This window comes from Myotis yumanensis, unplaced genomic scaffold (genome assembly GCF_028538775.1).
Source record: "Myotis yumanensis isolate MYYU_CA2020_CCGP unplaced genomic scaffold, mMyoYum1.0.hap1 SCAF_16, whole genome shotgun sequence".
Lineage (NCBI taxonomy): Eukaryota > Metazoa > Chordata > Mammalia > Chiroptera > Vespertilionidae > Myotis > Myotis yumanensis.
The window spans coordinates 22,838,178-22,856,080 of NW_027223767.1; the positions used below are offsets into that span (position 1 = coordinate 22,838,178).

A 17,903-nucleotide genomic window follows, 5' to 3' on the forward strand; every position below is an offset into this window, starting at 1 on the left:
GTCTCCCAAGTTTATACTGATGTTTCCTCTTGCTTTTTTTGGTGTGATTATATTTAAAATATCTTTATTTTCTTTTTAGAATGTCTTATATCCTGTCCTCTCTAGCTCTTGTTTCTGGCACTTAAGTTTATTGTGGGCTTTTTGTTTACTTTGGGTTTTGATCAAGCACTATGGCTTACTGGAATAAATCTCTGGTATTTCTGTAGTTTTCTATCCTAGCAGGATCCCAGGGGTCAATTGTATTATTAATCCTACCAATTTTGGAATTACTATAACTCCTGACTTATAAGTGCATCTCCACTAGCAGAAAGGTCAGCATGAAAAGATTTCCAAATTGGAGTTGCTTCCAAAAGTATTTCCTTAGGCGAGATGAGAAGCAGAATGTCTTCTCTCTCTTCCCCTTAACCATCTTTCATTCCTGGTCCACTGTTAGTAGCTAGAGAAGTCCCCTCAAAAGAAAGCTGAACTACAACTTTTACTAGGGATATTTTCCAACCTCTGGTTTTAGTAGGTTAATAAGATAAATGTCTTTCATCACTTTCTATAGTTGTTATTACAGCCTAAGCTTTAGAATTAGAAATCTTCCTTTTGTAAGCATCTTTTTGTACTATTAAAGGCCCGGATCTATTTTTTTCTGGGATTCCCATTTACTTAGTGTACCACTTCCCAAACACTATATATACTATCTCCTAGGGCAGTGGTCGGCAAACTTATTAGTCAGCGGAGCCAAATATCAACAGTACAACGATTGAAATTTCTTTTGAGAGCCAAATTTTTTAAACTTAAACTATATGGATAGGTACATTGCTATTAACTACTCGTAAGGCTTAGGAAGAGCCGCATGTAGCTTGCGAGCCGCAGTTTGCCGACCACGGTCCTAGGGGATATAATGGTGAGCAAAAAAGATGAAGACCCAGCCTTTATGAAAATCATTGGCATTTAGGGGGGAAAAGACATAATCATACAATAAATAAGTGCTGGGAAAGAAAACTGTAGGGAAACTATGAGTGTGTAAAGCAGGGGTCCTCAAACTACGGCCCGCAGGCCACATGCAAATACAAATATTGTATTTGTTCCCGTTTTGTTTTTTTACTTCAAAATAAGATATGTGCAGTGTGCATAGGAATTTGTTCATAGTGTTTTTTTAAACTATAGTCCAGCCCTCCAACGGTCTGAGGGACAGTGAACTGGCCCCCTGTTTAAAAAGTTTGAGGACCCCTGGTGTAAAGCAAGAGAACCAGCTCTTTAAGATGTTGGCTTTGGAAATAATGGTCAGGGAGGGCTTTTCTGGAAAAATGAACTGAGATTTGAAAGATAATATAGGACTAAATAGGGCAAGAGGATGAGCAGATAGCTGATTCTAGATAAAGGAAATATTATACATATGTCATTTGAGGCCAGGGTAGCTGACAGGGAGAGTGGCATTAAATGAGGCTAAAGCAGATCTCCTTGGCCAGATAATGCAGATCCTTGTAGGCTATTTAAGGATGTTGGTCTTCATCCTAAGAAAGCCATAAATTATTTTAAATAGATATATTACATTAAAGGTACTTCCCTATCCTTCTCTTTTAGAAATTTAGCTGCATTTTTAAAACTTTAGGCTGCTTCTTAAGTTGACTGTATGTCTTTTCCATCATTAGTAAGATCTGATGTTTTCCTTCTTTGTTTTGACAATTTGGCTGCCTTCAGTGTACATTTTGAAGTTGTTTTCAAATTATCATCTTTTCATGCTTGAGTTTTAGATGTTTCTTTTTCAGAACCTGGAACCATAAATTTCTTTTTACATACCTATTTCTGAAGGTGCCATATCAATCACTGCTGAGCATATCTGATTCTTAAAATTTAAGTGGTTAAGGGCAAATTTTAAAAATGTTCCTTTGTAAAATATGGGTGTTGACAATAATTCCTCTATGTTTGTCCATAGTATTTCTAGAAGGCGATTGATTTATATGTAATGGATTCCTTCCATTCAACTTTATCTTCTCTCACTATAAAGGGCTCCCATTCTTGTGTCTGAACTTCAAAGGAAACTGAATTCCAAAATGATGGGCTTGGAGCAGTCATCAATTTCTAAGCTTTATACATTACTAGAGGCCCGATGCACAAAATTCATGCAAGAGTAGGCCTTCCTTCCCCCAGCTGCCAGCACTGGCTGCCCTCTGGCACCCAGGACCCAGGCTTCCCTCACAGCCCTGGCTTCATTTGGAAGGTTGTCCGGAAGGACATCCGGTCTAATTAGCATATTACGCTTTTATTATTATAGATAGTATGAAATGTATAAGAAGAGTTAGGTAACTAACATCTAACAAAGTAGGTGCCAAATAGTTTATCATGAAACTTGTCCTGTTATGAGGTAATAAAGTTTTGACCCTAGAAATGAAACCTTATACTTGCCACTATCAGATTAATGTGTACCAAACTAGAGGCACTAATGTTGGTCTCTTTCTAGCATGAAAATTTTGGTCTTTCTGTGGTGTTTGGCTATTATTAAAATTTGAGTTTCCTATATAAATCTCATTTCAAAAATGTTAATTCTTTATGAATTTAAATTAACCTTATTCTACCGACTGCTTTACAATTGTCAGATATTTGTGCTTGGAATCTTATCTCAGAATTTCAAATTCCTCATCTAGTTTCCCATTGCTTTGTTACTTGCTTCCTCAGGAGATATGATAGGAAACATAACAAAGATGAACCAAGTTCTTATCTGATATCTTACTACTGATCATCTGGACTCTGTACAGCCTAAAACCAAATATGCCTGACTAATTAATCCTACATGTTTCTTTTCCATCCCCTTTTTCTGATCTAGCTTAATTAATTAAGATGTAAATACAGTAGCCATCAGAGAGGGAAGAGGGTAAATCAGGAAGGGGAAGAAAACTGGCCTTTTTCCTTTGATGAAACCACCTGTGGAAGGGATCAACTAGGCCTCATTGTTACTTTTATTGTAGGTGCAAATCAGAGTGTTTACTTTTAAGAGGGAGAAGGGGAGGAGAAAATGTGCATAGCAAATTACATTCCCAGAGTTATTTTTTTAAGTTGGTGATTGAAATGAGGAATTTATTTTCTCAGAGAAATAATGTTAAAATGATGGCTGAATGTGCTTGCATCTCACTTAACTCATAATGTACCATTTAAAAACTGTCTCAGACCCTCTGTAGTGAAGGACCTTTCTATTTGTTTTTATTTTCCCATCTTTTGTAGATGGATACTTGTGTAAATACACTAATCACATGCTTGTAAATTATGCAATATTAAATGTCTATAAAAGTTTTTAAAGTCTTGTTCTTAATTTCTTACCTTGTTGTGGAGTGGTAAGTTTTCCCAGTGAGACCTCAGTTTGCAGACTACATTTTGAGTAACATTGATTTAAAATATTTTCTGGAGTAGGTCAAGATGTTTCTGGCATTTTAAAATTGGAAGTTAAAAATCACATTTCCTATAAAACCAATGTAAATAATACTATAAGTACCACAGTGTAATGGCAATTACACTGACCTTAAAAATCTTGCTATTCTTGGGAGGATATCATTATCCTTATAAAAAGTATTTATCAAGTGCCTCTTCTTGATAGAAGTATTTATCAAGACACTGCTAGGTTCTAGGGGTGCTGATATAAAATGATTGTTGAAAGAGAACCTGTGTGAAAAAAATAGTGACAAAAAATGGTAAATAGAAGTGCTTATAAAGGAAATTAAGCTCTCTGATTATAAAGCTCTGGGATGGTTGGGGATTGGTTTTATGCAAGACTCAGTCCTGAGAGGTCATTTTCTCATTGTACAGATACCGGGTCACAGCTAATAACTAAAGCCAGAATTCAAACTTGAATTTTCTGTCTCTAATTAATCATTCTCATCTATTTTCCTACTCTGTGTTATTGTAATCTATTTTCCTATATAAGGCTTTAGTGGCGATAAAACAAATGGGAGCCATATTATAGACAACAGTAAGACAAAAGATTTGGCAGCTAAGGACTCATTAGAAAATTTGGAGAAAGGAATATTACATGGTGTTTTTAACAAAATTAACCTGGTTTTAGCCTGTAGGTTTTTTAACTGAAGCAACTAAGAATAGGATAGGCTGGTTGTGACTAACGTATTATTTTCCAATATGTGTAAATTCTGTAATTTCCAATCATTACATGCTCCTTAATACTATCTTGCTTCAGTGTCTTTATACAGGGTGTGCCCAAAAAATGAATACACAATGTCTGTAGATTCTACTACATTTTGAAAATGAAATGTATTTTCCTGAACACTTCCTTTATAATTATTCAAAGCATGTATATATATTTTTGGGGATACCCTGTATAACTCTTTCCCCCTGCTTATAAGAAAGCCTAGATTATCACCATCTTTTTTTAACCAAAAAAACCCCCATACCCCTTATGGATCCTTATGCCTTTTTCTTTCACTAGTAAATTTTTTTTTTAATAAAGGGAGACTTTTAAAAAAATATTTTTTTATTGATTTCAGAGATGAAAGGAGAGGGAGAGGGAGAGAGATAGAAACATCAACGATGAGAGAAAATCATTAATTGGCTGCCTCCTGCACGCCCCCCCACTGGAGACTGAGCCTGCAATCCGGGCATGTGCTCTTGACCGGAGTTGAACGTAGGACCCTTCAGTCCACAGGCAGATGCTCTATCCACTGAGCCAAACCAGCTAGGGCATAGTAAATTTATTCATTTAAAATCTTCATTGTTGAAAGTATTACAATATGTCCCCCCCCCCCACCCATTGACCCCCTCCAGCCCTTTTTTAAAAAATATTTTTACTGATTTCAGAGAGAAAGGTAGAGGGAGAGAGAGATAGAAACATCAATGATGGGAGAGAATCATTGATAGGCTGCCTCCAGCAGGCCCTCAGGCATGTGCCCTTGACCAGAATCAAACCGGGGACCCTTCAGTTTGCAGGCTGACACTCTGTACACTGAGCCAGACTGGCTAGTGCTCTTTTTCTTTTTCATTAATCCTCATCCATTGATTTTTAGAGAGAGTGGAAGGGAGGGGGAGAGACAGAGAGAAATATTGATGTGATTGGTTGTCTTCCACACACTGAGGTTACGTGTCCTTGACGAGAATTGAACCCGGGACCCTTCAGTCCACAGGCTGATGCTCTATTCACTGAGCCAAACCAGCTAGGGCGATTACCCTAGTCAATTTCTTTTTTTTTTTTTTTTTAATATATTTTATTGATTTTTTACAGAGAGGAATAGAGAGTTAGAAACATCTATGAGAGAGAAACATCAATCAGCTGCCTCCTGCACACTCCCTACTGGGTATGTGCCCGCAACCAAGGTACATGCCCTTGACCGGAATCGAACCTGGGACCCTTGAGTCCGCAGGCCGACGCTCTATCCACTGAGCCAAACCGGTCAGGGCCCTAGTCAATTTCTTGAGTAAGAGATCAGTACTGCTTCCCTTTCCCCAACATCTATTCCAGCCGTGGGCAAACTACGGCCCGCGGACCGGATCCGGCCCGTTTGAAATGAATAAAACTAAAAAAAAAAAAAAAAAAAAAAGACCGTACCCTTTTATGTAATGAAGTTTACTTTGAATTTATATTAGTTCACACAAACACTCCATCCATGCTTTTGTTCCGGCCCTCTGGTCCAGTTTAAGAACCCATTGTGGCCCTCGAGTCAAAAAGTTTGCCCACCCCTGATCTATTCTCTATTGCCCCCTCCCTGTCTGGGATCTATCACACTACAGAAACTATTCTGGAAAGTTATGAATGGCTTCTGATCAACAAATAGATTGTTTTATTTTGTGGTTTAAAGATACTACAAAAGCCTGTTGATGTTTCTATTATTCTATCCCATCTTAATTGTTTTTCATTGTGAGTAGATATTTTCAAAACAAATAGGATCTTTGTAATTTATTCTTTTTCCTTTTCTATTGCTTATAAAACTACTAGTGGAAATGACATGTTGAAACAGTCATTTGTAATTGTGTATTATACCCACCCCTGATTGAAGTAGAAAGTGATGGTTTTTTATATTTGTTAGGTTGAATTCCCATAGCTTTGGAATATTCAGACACTTTTGTATGGACTCAGCAACCCTTATAAAAAAAAAAAATTGTGGGATGGGAAGGGAAAGTTGTTCCTATGTTATAGGCATAACACTAAAGCACAGTAAATTATCTTTGCCTCTCATTCGGTGGTCTATTTTTATCTGCCTTAATCCTTTGGTGTTTCCATTTTTGTGTGTGATATTTGTTTGTTTGATTTTTAATGTGTAGACACTATTTCAGATGTCATACTTAATGGAAAACATGGAGTCATGGGCTTGAATCGAGTTAAGAATAAGAAAATCAAATAGTTATAAATTACCTGAAGTAGCTTTAATCTTAATGTTATGTTTTAAAGTCTGGCTATTTTTATTATAGAGCATTAAAGTGATAAATGTTTTGTTTGTTCTGTTTAGCTTGTCAGCTCATCTGCAGCTTACCTTTACTGGTTTCTTCCACAAAAATGGTATGTACTTTAAACATATTGGTATTCTAACAAAACACCATTGTTAATTAAAATATTACTTCATGTGTGTAAATTTATAAAATGGGAAAGATGTTGAGTCTGATAAATGTTAAACTTCTTGTTACTTGACTTCTCCAATGCTTTCCATTATTGCTTTATGTGGTGAATAATGGGATGTGGAAGGTGTAACTTGCAACTCTTTACAAGTTAATAGTTCTCAAATTTTAGTGCTTCTGAAAATATCTTGGCACTTTTTAAAATCCATATAGCTGGGCCCTACAAAGACTCAGATCTACTAGGATGGAGTTTAAGAGTCTATATTTTAATAAAGCACCAAGTCTAACTGGTGTATAACTCAGTAGTTGAGTGTCAACCCATGTGCCAAGAGGTCGCCAGTTCAATTTCCAGTCAGGGCACATGCCTGGGTTGCAGGATCACTACCTGGTAGGGGCCATGCAGGAGACAGCCGACCAAAGATGTTCCTCTCTCATCCATGTTTCTCTCCCTTTCCTTTCTTCTCTCTCAAAATCAATAAAAACATATTTTTTTTATAAAGAAAGAAGATTGCTGTCCTACTAAAAAAACCCAAATAGTTTAATAAACAACATGATTATATTAGAACAGTTTGATAGCCAGCTTTTTTTACATTACAATTATGAGCTCTGTTCATATCTCTATTGGCAGCTAGTGTAACTTCTTTCTAGTGTTGCTTTAGATCTGGTCCATATTTTGTATAGGAGTAACTTGAGTAGCACTTTTGTGGTTTCCCCCCCCAACCCATTTATAATCTTATAGAGTCTTTATTTCTAATCATGATCTAGTTTTCTGTGATACTTTTAAAGTACATGGACTCTAACACTTAAGAAACTTATCATTTGAATTTTGTAGGTTTGTGAACCCTTTGTTCCCAGGGACTTACGTAAAACATATATATATTCTCCATCACTATTGATAGTAATTGAATAATATTTACTGATCATTATTATTTTGTTAGTTAATATTAACTTAGTTGAATTAATTTTAGTTGAATTAATTAGTTGAAATTAATTGAAAAGTAGTTTGATTAAACTGTTCTCATGTCTGCATGACAAAATGTGTAAAGTTCAAAAATTGCTTGAATTCACTTGAATCTTTTATTTTTCCTTGATATCACTTAAGTAAATGAGAAAGTAGACTCTGTTGATACTTCTGTTACCAGAAAATAATTTCCCATTATAATCAAATTAGTGGAATTTGGGAAGAAGCAGATAAATATATTGCCTCTCCTGTCTATTCAAAGTATTGTTACAGGTTGTTGGTTTTTTTTAAGAAGTAATTTTTTTAATGTTTTTATTGATTTTTAGAGAGAGAGGAAGGGACAGGGATAGATAGATAGAAACATCCATAGAGAAACTGGATCGAGCCAGCAACCTGGGCATGTGCCCTGATTGAGAATTGAACCAGTGATGTCTTAGTTCCTGGGTCAGAGCTCAACCATTGAGCCATGCTGACCAGGGAAGAAATAATATTTCTAGGAAACCAGGATAGAAAACCAACATCCAGGTCTCTAAAATCTGATTATTTTTTCTTTGTTTTTTAAATGAAGACTTTTTGTTTAGCAGTTACTATTTGAAACTGCTTAGAATGAATACACAAAGATTATTAGGGTGCTATTTTTGGAGTAAGTAATGTTTGGAGAGTAATGTTTTGTTACTGGATTTTAGCCATTGGATTATTTTTGCTATATTAAAGTGTTTTTATCGTGGATATAATTTTCAAATAGACTTCAAATTCATTTTATGCACACTTTTTAAGTGAAAACTTGTCCAGAATCTCAAGACAAAAATTATTTTATTTCTGCATTTTTATAGATTAATTTATTATAATTCTTCCACATAATACTGAAACTTGATGATGAATGAGTAAATATTTAAAATTTTGACCTATTCAGGCTTTAGGTTTTAAAGACAAGCTATGGCCCAGTGTGGCTCAATGGTTGAGCATCAACCCATGAACTGAGAGGTCACTGGTTCAATTCCCAGTCAGGGCACCTACCCAGGTTGTGGGCTCAATCCCCAGTAAAGGGCCTGCAGGAAGCAGCTGATCGATATTTCTCTCTCATCGATATTTCTGTCTCTCCTTCTCCCTCTCTCTAAAAAAGTCAATGAAAACATTTAAAAAATAAAAATAAAGTCAAATTATGGAAAATAATTTGTTAGTTAATTGGTAAGGGTAATACAGAATATATTTTAAAATTAAAATACTTAAACCTTTGTGAGCCAAGAGATTCCTTGCAGTGGTTCTCAGCCTTCCTAATGCCGCGACCCTTTAATACAGTTCCTCATGTTATGGTGACCCCCAACCATAAAATTATTTTTGTTGCTACTTCATAACTGTAATTTTGCTACTGTTATGAATCGTAATGTAAATACCTGATATGTTATATGTGTTTTCCAATGGTCGCGACCCACAGGTTGAGAACTGCTGCTAGAGAAATTCTCATGAAAAGGTCAAAAATAGATATTTTTATTTTGAAATGATAATATGCTTATGTAACTTTTTTTAAATTCATTTTTTTATCTCTTTGGTCTGGAGTCAAATCAAAGATTTTTTAGTTTAACATCTCTGTATTCACAGTGAAACATGTATACATTTAATTGTTTTTTCCTCCTGAACTATTTTATTGGTGCTTTCCACCAAGAAGCTTTAACTACATTTGTCTTTTTTTTTACAATTGCAGTTTATTACATTCTTTTATTGTTATAATTGTTAAATCTTTATAGCAGAAGTAATCAGTAAGCCTTTTTAGTTTTAATTAAAATAATTGAGCCATTATCTGAATGAAAAGAAAATCACAGGCCCTAGCAGGATAGAGCATGATCCTGATATGCCAAGGTTTCAGTTCAATCCCAGGTCACCCAGTGAATGCATAAATAGGTAGAACCAACAGGTTGATGTTTCTATCTTTCTCTCCCTGGCCCTCCCTCCCTCCTTCCTTCACTCTCCTTTCCTCTCTCTCTTTAAAATCAATAATTAAAACAATTTAGGGGGAGAAAAGAAAATCAATATATAAGAAGGTAATTACAATTGTCTTGTGAAAGGTTTATTTAAATGACTTTATATGTAAAGGCTTATTAAGAGTTTGCTGCACATTTGAAACTGATTTTGGCCCTCGCTGATAGCTCAGTGGTTAGAGTTTCGGCCCACAGACTGAAGGGTCCTGGGTTCAATTCTGGTCAAGGGCATGTACCTCAATTGTAGGCTCGATCCCCAGCTCCAGTCAGGGCACGTGTGGAGGCAACCAGTCGATGTGTCTCTCTCACATAGATACTTCTCTCTGTCTCTCCCCGTCGCTTCCACTGTCTCTAAAAATCAATGGAAAAGGTATCCTCGAGTGAGGATTAACAAAAGGAAGAAAAGAATGAATAAAATTCTGAGAAGTCTTTTTTATTAGAAATTTCTAGACTTCTTAGGAAAATGAGTACTGTATTTATATATTTTTAAAAATACATTTGAAATATTGATTTTTCTATTTAGATAAGCCATCACAAAACTCAGAAAATGAACAAAATTCTGTTACTCTGGAAGTCCTGCTTGTGAAAGTTTGCCACAAAAAAAGAAAGGTAACATATACAATGATATTGGTAGATTAAGTAAGATAGTTTTTAAAATTTGAATATGTTCATGTGTATATACTTTGTATTTAAACCTTGAAAGCTTTTAAATATGTTAGTGCCTGAATTGTAAAACTGATAACCTCTTTGCCAACCTCCCAGATCTGTGTGTTTTCCTAGTCTGGCTGTAGGTTATATGCATAAAACTTTCTCCTGTAGGAGTCTGACAATGAAGGGAAGAAGCTATCTTTTAACATTTTAAGACATAAATTCTGTTACTTCCCTACTACTTAAGTCTCTTCTTACACCCATTGAAATTTTAAATAAGGGCTAAGAGAGTTTTTCCAAAAGGATTATTTTTTTCAAAAATAATCCTCAGGCTAAGAAATTCTGTTGCCAGTGTTATCAGCCATTAACTTGTTAATATATTGCTTCAAGTTTTTATTATAAGACTAGAGGCCTGCTGCACAAAATTCATGCACGGGGGTGGGGTTCCCCCCCTCAGCCCAGCCTGCACCCTCTCCAATCTGGGACCCCTCGGGGGATGTCCAAATGCAGTTGGACATCCCTCTCACATTCCAGGACTGCTGGCTCCTAACTGCTCACCTGTCTGCCTGCCTGCCTGATCACCCCTAACCGGCCTCTGCCTCTGGCCTGGTTGCCCCTCACTGCCCTCCTCTGCTGGCCTGGTTGCCCCTCACTGCCCCTCTCTGCCGGCCTGGTCACCTCTTACTGCCCCCCATGCCGGCCTGGTCACCCCATGCAGCCTGCTGCTCAGTCGTTTGGTCGTCCCTCACTAACCCCCCTGCCGGCCTGGTTGCCCCACGCAGCCTGCTGCTCATTCGTTTGGTTCCCCACCCCCACCCGCCGGCCTTGTCACCCCACTCAGCCTGTTGAGTCGTCCGTTTGGTCGTCCGTTTGGTTGCGATGGCCCCTGGCTCTTTATATGTATAGATGAAAGTATTGTCATAAAAACAAGTGTTAGAATGGTTAAATTTCCTGGACAACCCACCAAAGCCAACAGATAGACTTTTAGTAGCCTTAAGTCAAGTCCATGGGTATTTTGAAGTTCCTATTGCTGATGTTCTTCCAAAATCATAGTGAGGTGATACAGGACTTGAAAACTGCTAGAGCATTGGTATGGATGGACTAAGGTGACAAGAGATGGCAGAGTAAATATATATTAAAAACTTTGCAGTTAAGAAATACCACTTTTTGTGCCTCCAACTCCCATGCACATATGACATGCAGTGATGTGAAAATTCTTTAATATATATTTTGATTTAGGCAAAGATATGTGAATATACCTATAGTATCCTTTTTATGTTTAAAAAATAATAGGCTCTGACCGGTTTGGCTCAGTGGATAGAGCATCGGCCTGTGGACTGAGGGGTCTCAGGTTCGATTCTGGTCAGGGGCATGTACTTTGGTTGCGGGCACATCCCCAGTAGGAGGTGTGCAGGAGGCAGCTGATCGATGTTTTTCTCTCATCGATGTTTCTAACTCTCTATTCCTCTCTTTCTCCCTTCCTCTCTATAAAAAAATCAATAAAATATATTCTTAAAAAAAAATAAAAAAAAATAAAATAATAGGCATAAATATTTTCTTGGAAAGATGGATATACTAATATTAGTCATCCCTGGAGGGTAAGATCTGGGGGGGGGTGAGAAACATTTTTCATTTTATACTCTTTTGTGGATTAGACTTTTTTTAACCATAAACATTTATTCATTTTTAAAAGCTATAATGAAATATGTACTATATTTTCTTGTTATAAAGGTCTTTTGCATCTTCTAATTTTTCAACTATGCTCTATAATTCTAGTTATATGATTACAGAACGTTACTCATAAGATGAATATTGCCTCTGTTAAACAACATATTTAAATGAATTTACTTATGTCATAATGTTGACAGTGAGGTTATAATTCTCTTTTCATTTCTAATGGTCTCATCTATTTGTTAAAATATAAAATTTAAGGGATAAGATTAACAAGTTTAATGTTCTAAGCATGATTTTAATTTCATATTTCTAATTTAGAACTTTTAAATTATCAGCTAAATATTGGATATACTGTATCATTATTTTCAACATATTGGAGAAATCCTCATTTGTGTTAATATTTGGAATATACTTGTTTGTTTTTGCTTCATCACAATTTCACAACTATGGTTAGAATTTTAGTATGTCATTTGGGAATCTTGGCCTATAACATGTTTCCTATAGCTGTGATTACAAGTTTATTGTAATTCTAATAATTGCATGTATATAAATAAATATAATTTAATAATCTTTACTTTTGCAGGATGTAAGTTGTCCAATAAGGCAAGTTCCTACAGGTAAAAAGCAGGTGCCTTTGAATCCTGACCTCAATCAAACAAAACCTGGAAATTTCCCATCCCTTGCAGTTTCCAGTAATGAATTTGAACCTAGTAACAGCCATATGGTGAAGTCTTACTCATTGCTATTTAGAGTGACTCGTCCGGGAAGAAGAGAGTTTAATGGAATGATGAATGGAGAAACCAATGAAAATATTGGTAATTTTATTTTAATAATATGACTAGATTTTATCATAGGAGATTACAGTGGTTAATGAAAATTATTGAACCAGTGTATCTTAAAAGTATTCATAATTTTGTACTATTTCTTTTTTAGTTATTGTAATAATTTTTTAAGACTGCCATTCCATGGGGAAAAATGATGCAGAACTAGAACTGAATTGCACATTTTCTAATAGCATTGCTTTTATTTGCAAATCTGATAGTCTAATGAGATAATTTTATGGTAGATTGCCCAGGCTCTTGGACTAGTGGCTATTGTGCTGTACTAGGTATTTAATTTGTAAAGTTCTCATTATTACATGGTGAAACATACTTCATACAGTAAAATAATAAATTGAACACTGGATGGGAAAAATTGGAATTTATAATTAGCCTCACAGCAAACAATAAATTCACTACCGCCTCAACATTTTATTGTGGAAAATTTCATTTATACAGAACAGTCAAAAGAATTTGTGAACACCAATATCCTCACATTCAACGCATAGATTGTGCAATTAATATTTTATTATACTTGGTGATTATGTATATCCCAACAGTTCTGAATCCACCTTTGAGGTAATCATTCAACCAACATATAGGTGCTGTGGATACAAAGTTGATTAAAACACCCAGTTTTATCCTCCATATGCTCACAACCTAGAGTATGGAGATAGACAAATACAAATAAATACAATTGACCGTTGAACCAATGCGGGGGTTAGGGGTGCCTAACCCACCCCACCTCACCCACCTCTGCAGTTGAAAAATCCATGTATTAATCTTTGAGTTTTTTTATTTTTTTAGGTGGAATACAGAATCTTTTTTTAAAACTATGTTTTTATTGATTTCAGAAAGAGGGAGAAAGGGATAGAAACATCAATGATGAGAGAGAATCGTTGATCGGTGCCTCCTGCATGCCCCTTACTGGGGATTGAGCCTGCAACCCGGGCATGCCCTGACTGGGAATTGAACTTTGATCTCCTGGTTCATGGGTTGACACTCAACCACTGAGTCACACCAGCTGGGCTAATCTTTGAATCTTTAAGTACCCTTTGAAGTTCTTGAAAAAAACCATGAATGAGGAGGATTTTTTTTTCTTCTTGCCTAGCAAGGTCAAGATTATTCTCAATAGATATGGGGTTACTGTCAATGAGTGTCAAAAAGTAGGACATTCATATATATCATAAAAACATTAGAAACATGTAAGTCTGCATATTATATTGCAACTTAGTGTAATTTGTACCTCATTTGGGATAAATAAGGGGTTGTATATCATAAATAGGACATTTGTGCTTGAATATTTTATTCATGAGAAATGTTTATCAAATTCAGATGTCAATGAAGAACTTCCAGCTAGAAGAAAACGAAATCGTGAAGATGGGGAAAAGACATTTGTGGCACAAATGACAGTATTTGATAAAAACAGGTAACGCTGATGGACAAGTGAGGTTCCCATAATGTTCTGAACATCTTTTTATCCCAAAGTAGAATGTAGTGGTGATATTATTTCTTTGCCTTTGTTTCTCTTTATTCTTATGACTGAAAAAAAAAATATTTTCTCTTTATCACATAGAAAACTATAAACACAGATGAGGAACTATTTGAATGGCTCAGTTAAGATTATTTGGCAAGTGTTTTTTGAGTGTCTACCCTGTCAGATACTGTTCTAGGTAGTGAAAAGGCAATGAAATGTCTGCCTTCATGGAACTTCTAGTGGAGGAAACATACACCACCCCTTCAAAAAATTATATCAACTGATGTCACTTAGTGGCGAGTGCTGTGAAGAAAAATAAAGAGAATAAATGGTTGTTTTACAGAGAAAGCCTCAGAGAGGGTAATATATGAGTAGAGACCTGAATGCAGTGGGTCCTGTGCAAATTTTGAGGTTATGTAATTACTAAAATTAAGGAAGAAAATTGTGTGTAATCATTGTATGTCTCTATGTACATTTGGCACAGGGTAGCAAAGAACACTTGGATTTATAATTATCTCATCAGTTTTCATTTGGGAATAAAGCATCTAATTGCCAGTAAGATGATCTAGGAGGCAAATGCAGTTTCTTTTTTTTTTTTTTTTTTTTTAATATATTTTATTGATTTCTTACAGAGAGGAAGGGAGAGAGATAGAGAGTGAGAAACATCGATCAGCTGCCTCCTGCACACCCCCTACTGGGGATGTGCCCACAACCAAGGTACATGCCCTTGACCAGAATCGAACCTGGGACTCTTCAGTCCACAGGCCAACGCTCTAGCCACTGAGCCAAACTGGTCAGGGCTGCAGTTTCTTTTTTGACAGGATTGAAGGTGAAACCGATAACATGACATATTTCTGGCTCCAGGCTGCTCACTGGTAGTTCACTGTCAAGTATAGGATAAAGACTGAGTGTAGCAACTAGTACATTCCCTGTATTCTTTAAAAAGTACTAGTTTGTTGCTGTAATATTATCACTTACTAGTCACCATGTAAAGAAAGGTATAAGACTTTTAATAGGAAAGCAAAGATGATTAGGAATAATACTACAAAATTTGGGTACCATATTGTCTTAGAATATATCACTTAATATCACAGTATTACTATTGGCAGAACAAATATAGTATCTTTTTAAAGTCGGAAATTTGAATGTGGATCAAAGATTTAAATGGAAAATAACAATCATGAACTAGGAGATAGTGGTTATGTCTGTGGGAGAAGCAATGAGGATATGGCACACTGGGCTTTATTGATGTTGGTAAATGTTCTATTTTAGGCAGGATGGGGAGGTATGTTGAATTATTTTTAAAATTATTAACATATATTATACCTTACATATATATTAACATTTTTTAATATGTTACATGTGAAATACTGCTTACATATATATTACATTTTTTAATATGTACATGTGAAATACTGCTTTTTATTTAATGATAAAAACTATGAAAAAACCATGGGAGAATTTCCCTTCAACTTACTTTGAAAATTTCCAAACTTACAAATAAGTTGTGAGAATAATACAGGTAATTAATGCCCATAGAGCCTTCATCTAAATTCATCAGTTTTTAGCATTTTACCACATTTGCTTTATTTGTGAGTGTATACTTTGTTTTTTATGAATAATTTGAAAGTTTGTGATACTCCATTTCTGCTGAATACTTCAGGGTGTGTCTCCTAAGAACAAGAACATTTCCCTCCACAATCACAATACACCTATCATATTAAGGAAATGTAACATAATATTATACTGTTGCCCCAATTAACCCAAATAATGTCATTTATAGCTCTTTACCCTTTACCCCCAATTGAGGACTGTTATCTGTAGTTACTTGTCAGTTGCCATATCTGTTCAGATTCCTTTGAATTGGAATAGTTCTCCAGTTTTGTTTGTTTGCTTTTTGTGACACTTTTTTTTAAAGTATAGGCCTGTAGGTTTGAAGAATTCTCTCAATTTGGACTTTTGTGGTTGGCTTCTTAATGAATATATTCAGGTTAAACATTTGAGCAGGAACTAAATAGTGATGTTCTTTGCACATCACAGATAATATAGGTTTGATCACTTGATTAAGGAGGTATCACCATATTTCTCCATTATACAATACCTTTTACCTTTAATTAATTAATTAATTTATTTATTTATTTTGTAATGCTCACCTGAGGATATTTTCCCATTGATTGCTTTTAGGGAGAGTGGAAGGGATGGGGAGAGATAGAGAGAAACATCAATGTGTGAGAGAGACATCGATTGGTTACCCTGAGATTGCTCAGGAATTGAACCTACAACCATGTCTCATTGATAAGACACACTAACAGCTGAGCTCTGTAATTAATCAGTATGTAATTTCTGTGGTAATACATGAAACTGGGTAAATGTCCTTTTACCCAGCAGTATGGCATCCATTGAGGATTCTTGATTAAATGAATTATTCTCATGACAGTTGCCAATTGGTAACTTTCTATCATTTCTTCTACTTTTATTGGCAGTTTCCTATAAAGTAGAGCATTCCTTCCCTCAACTTAAAATAACAAAGGGGCGAGTGAATTAACAAATTCTATTTTTATTCAATCTGCTCTAATCTATTCATGTGGTTATTCATTTTAATGTACAAATTGTCCCAAATTTGGTCAGGAAAAGCACCTCTAAGCAGGCTCCTGTGTTCTTTTGACTTAAGTATTTTTTTTGTTTTATTTTGTTTGTTTTTCCTTATTTTCTAGGGTAGTAAAATATTTCCAGCTTACATTCTCCTTTTTCTACCTCTGCTCTGGAATTGGCCATTTCTTCAAGGAATCTTGGTTCCTTTTAGTAAAGTATTTGTAAGCCAAGATCTGGGGAGTTAGATGTGTAAAGATTATTTTTATAGTCTCAGAAATTAAAGTCTCCTTAAAGAATAATCAGAATTCAAAAAAATATATAGAAAAAGTATGACATATTGAGCAAAAATATAAAATTACTTCTGAAAGCAGAAAAAAAGTAAAAAATGAAAGTCAGGGAAATTAATTTTAACTCATACTATAGATAGATGTCTTATTCCTCTAATACAAAAAGAAAAATACAGCCCTTGAAGAATGGGCAAGAGATATGATAAAGATGTTTACACACACAAATACACACACACACAATATATAGATATGGTTCTTAAGCAATTAAAAGATATCTGTATATAAAAGTACACTGAGATGTCATTTTTTTCACTTACCAGTTTGGCAGAGATAAAAGAAAAAGCACTATTGATCAAGCTTTAGGGGAGAAGGGCTTCATACATTACAGGTAGGAAGGTAAATTCGATCGAACCTATCAAATATACAATCAGAATAGAATATTATATACCTATGTAGATGCATGAGGGAAGCTTCTTTTCAATTTAGAAGTATATGAATATATTACCTATTTAAATAAAATTAACTTTTTAAAATAGTAAGTTAAAATAGCTTTGCATTCTATTGAAGAGGAATAAATTCAAGTACAGCATAAAGACAAAAATTTCTTTTTCTTTTTCTTTTTTTTTTTTTTAGAGAGAGTGGAAGGGAGAGGGAGAGGCAGAGAGAAAAACATCGATGTGAAAGAGAAACATCGATTGGTTGCTTCCTGCATGCACCCCGACCAGGGCTGGGGATTGCGTCTGCAACCGAGGTACATGCCTTTGACTGGAATTGAACCCGGGTCCCTTCAGTGCACAGGCTGATGCTCTAACCACTGAACAAACTGGCTAGGGCAAGACAAAAATTCTTAAGTTTCAAAGTCATTTGTCTTAAGAGTCAGTCTTTGGAGACAGATTGTCTGGATTTAATTGCTAGTTCTGGCTACTTACTGTG

General features: G+C 35.4%; 1 protein-coding gene across 1 annotated transcript in view; it reads left to right on the forward strand.

The window, feature by feature from the left end:
• The window catches only part of SUZ12 (SUZ12 polycomb repressive complex 2 subunit), a 44,443-nt gene that overhangs the window by 12,562 nt on the left and 13,978 nt on the right, over positions 1–17,903 (forward strand). The window contains exons 5-8 of the mRNA XM_070394857.1: positions 6,432–6,481; positions 9,998–10,083; positions 12,380–12,611; positions 13,950–14,043. Of these exons, the coding sequence (XP_070250958.1) occupies positions 6,432–6,481; positions 9,998–10,083; positions 12,380–12,611; positions 13,950–14,043 (462 nt within the window). The remainder of the gene's footprint in view (positions 1–6,431; positions 6,482–9,997; positions 10,084–12,379; positions 12,612–13,949; positions 14,044–17,903) is intronic.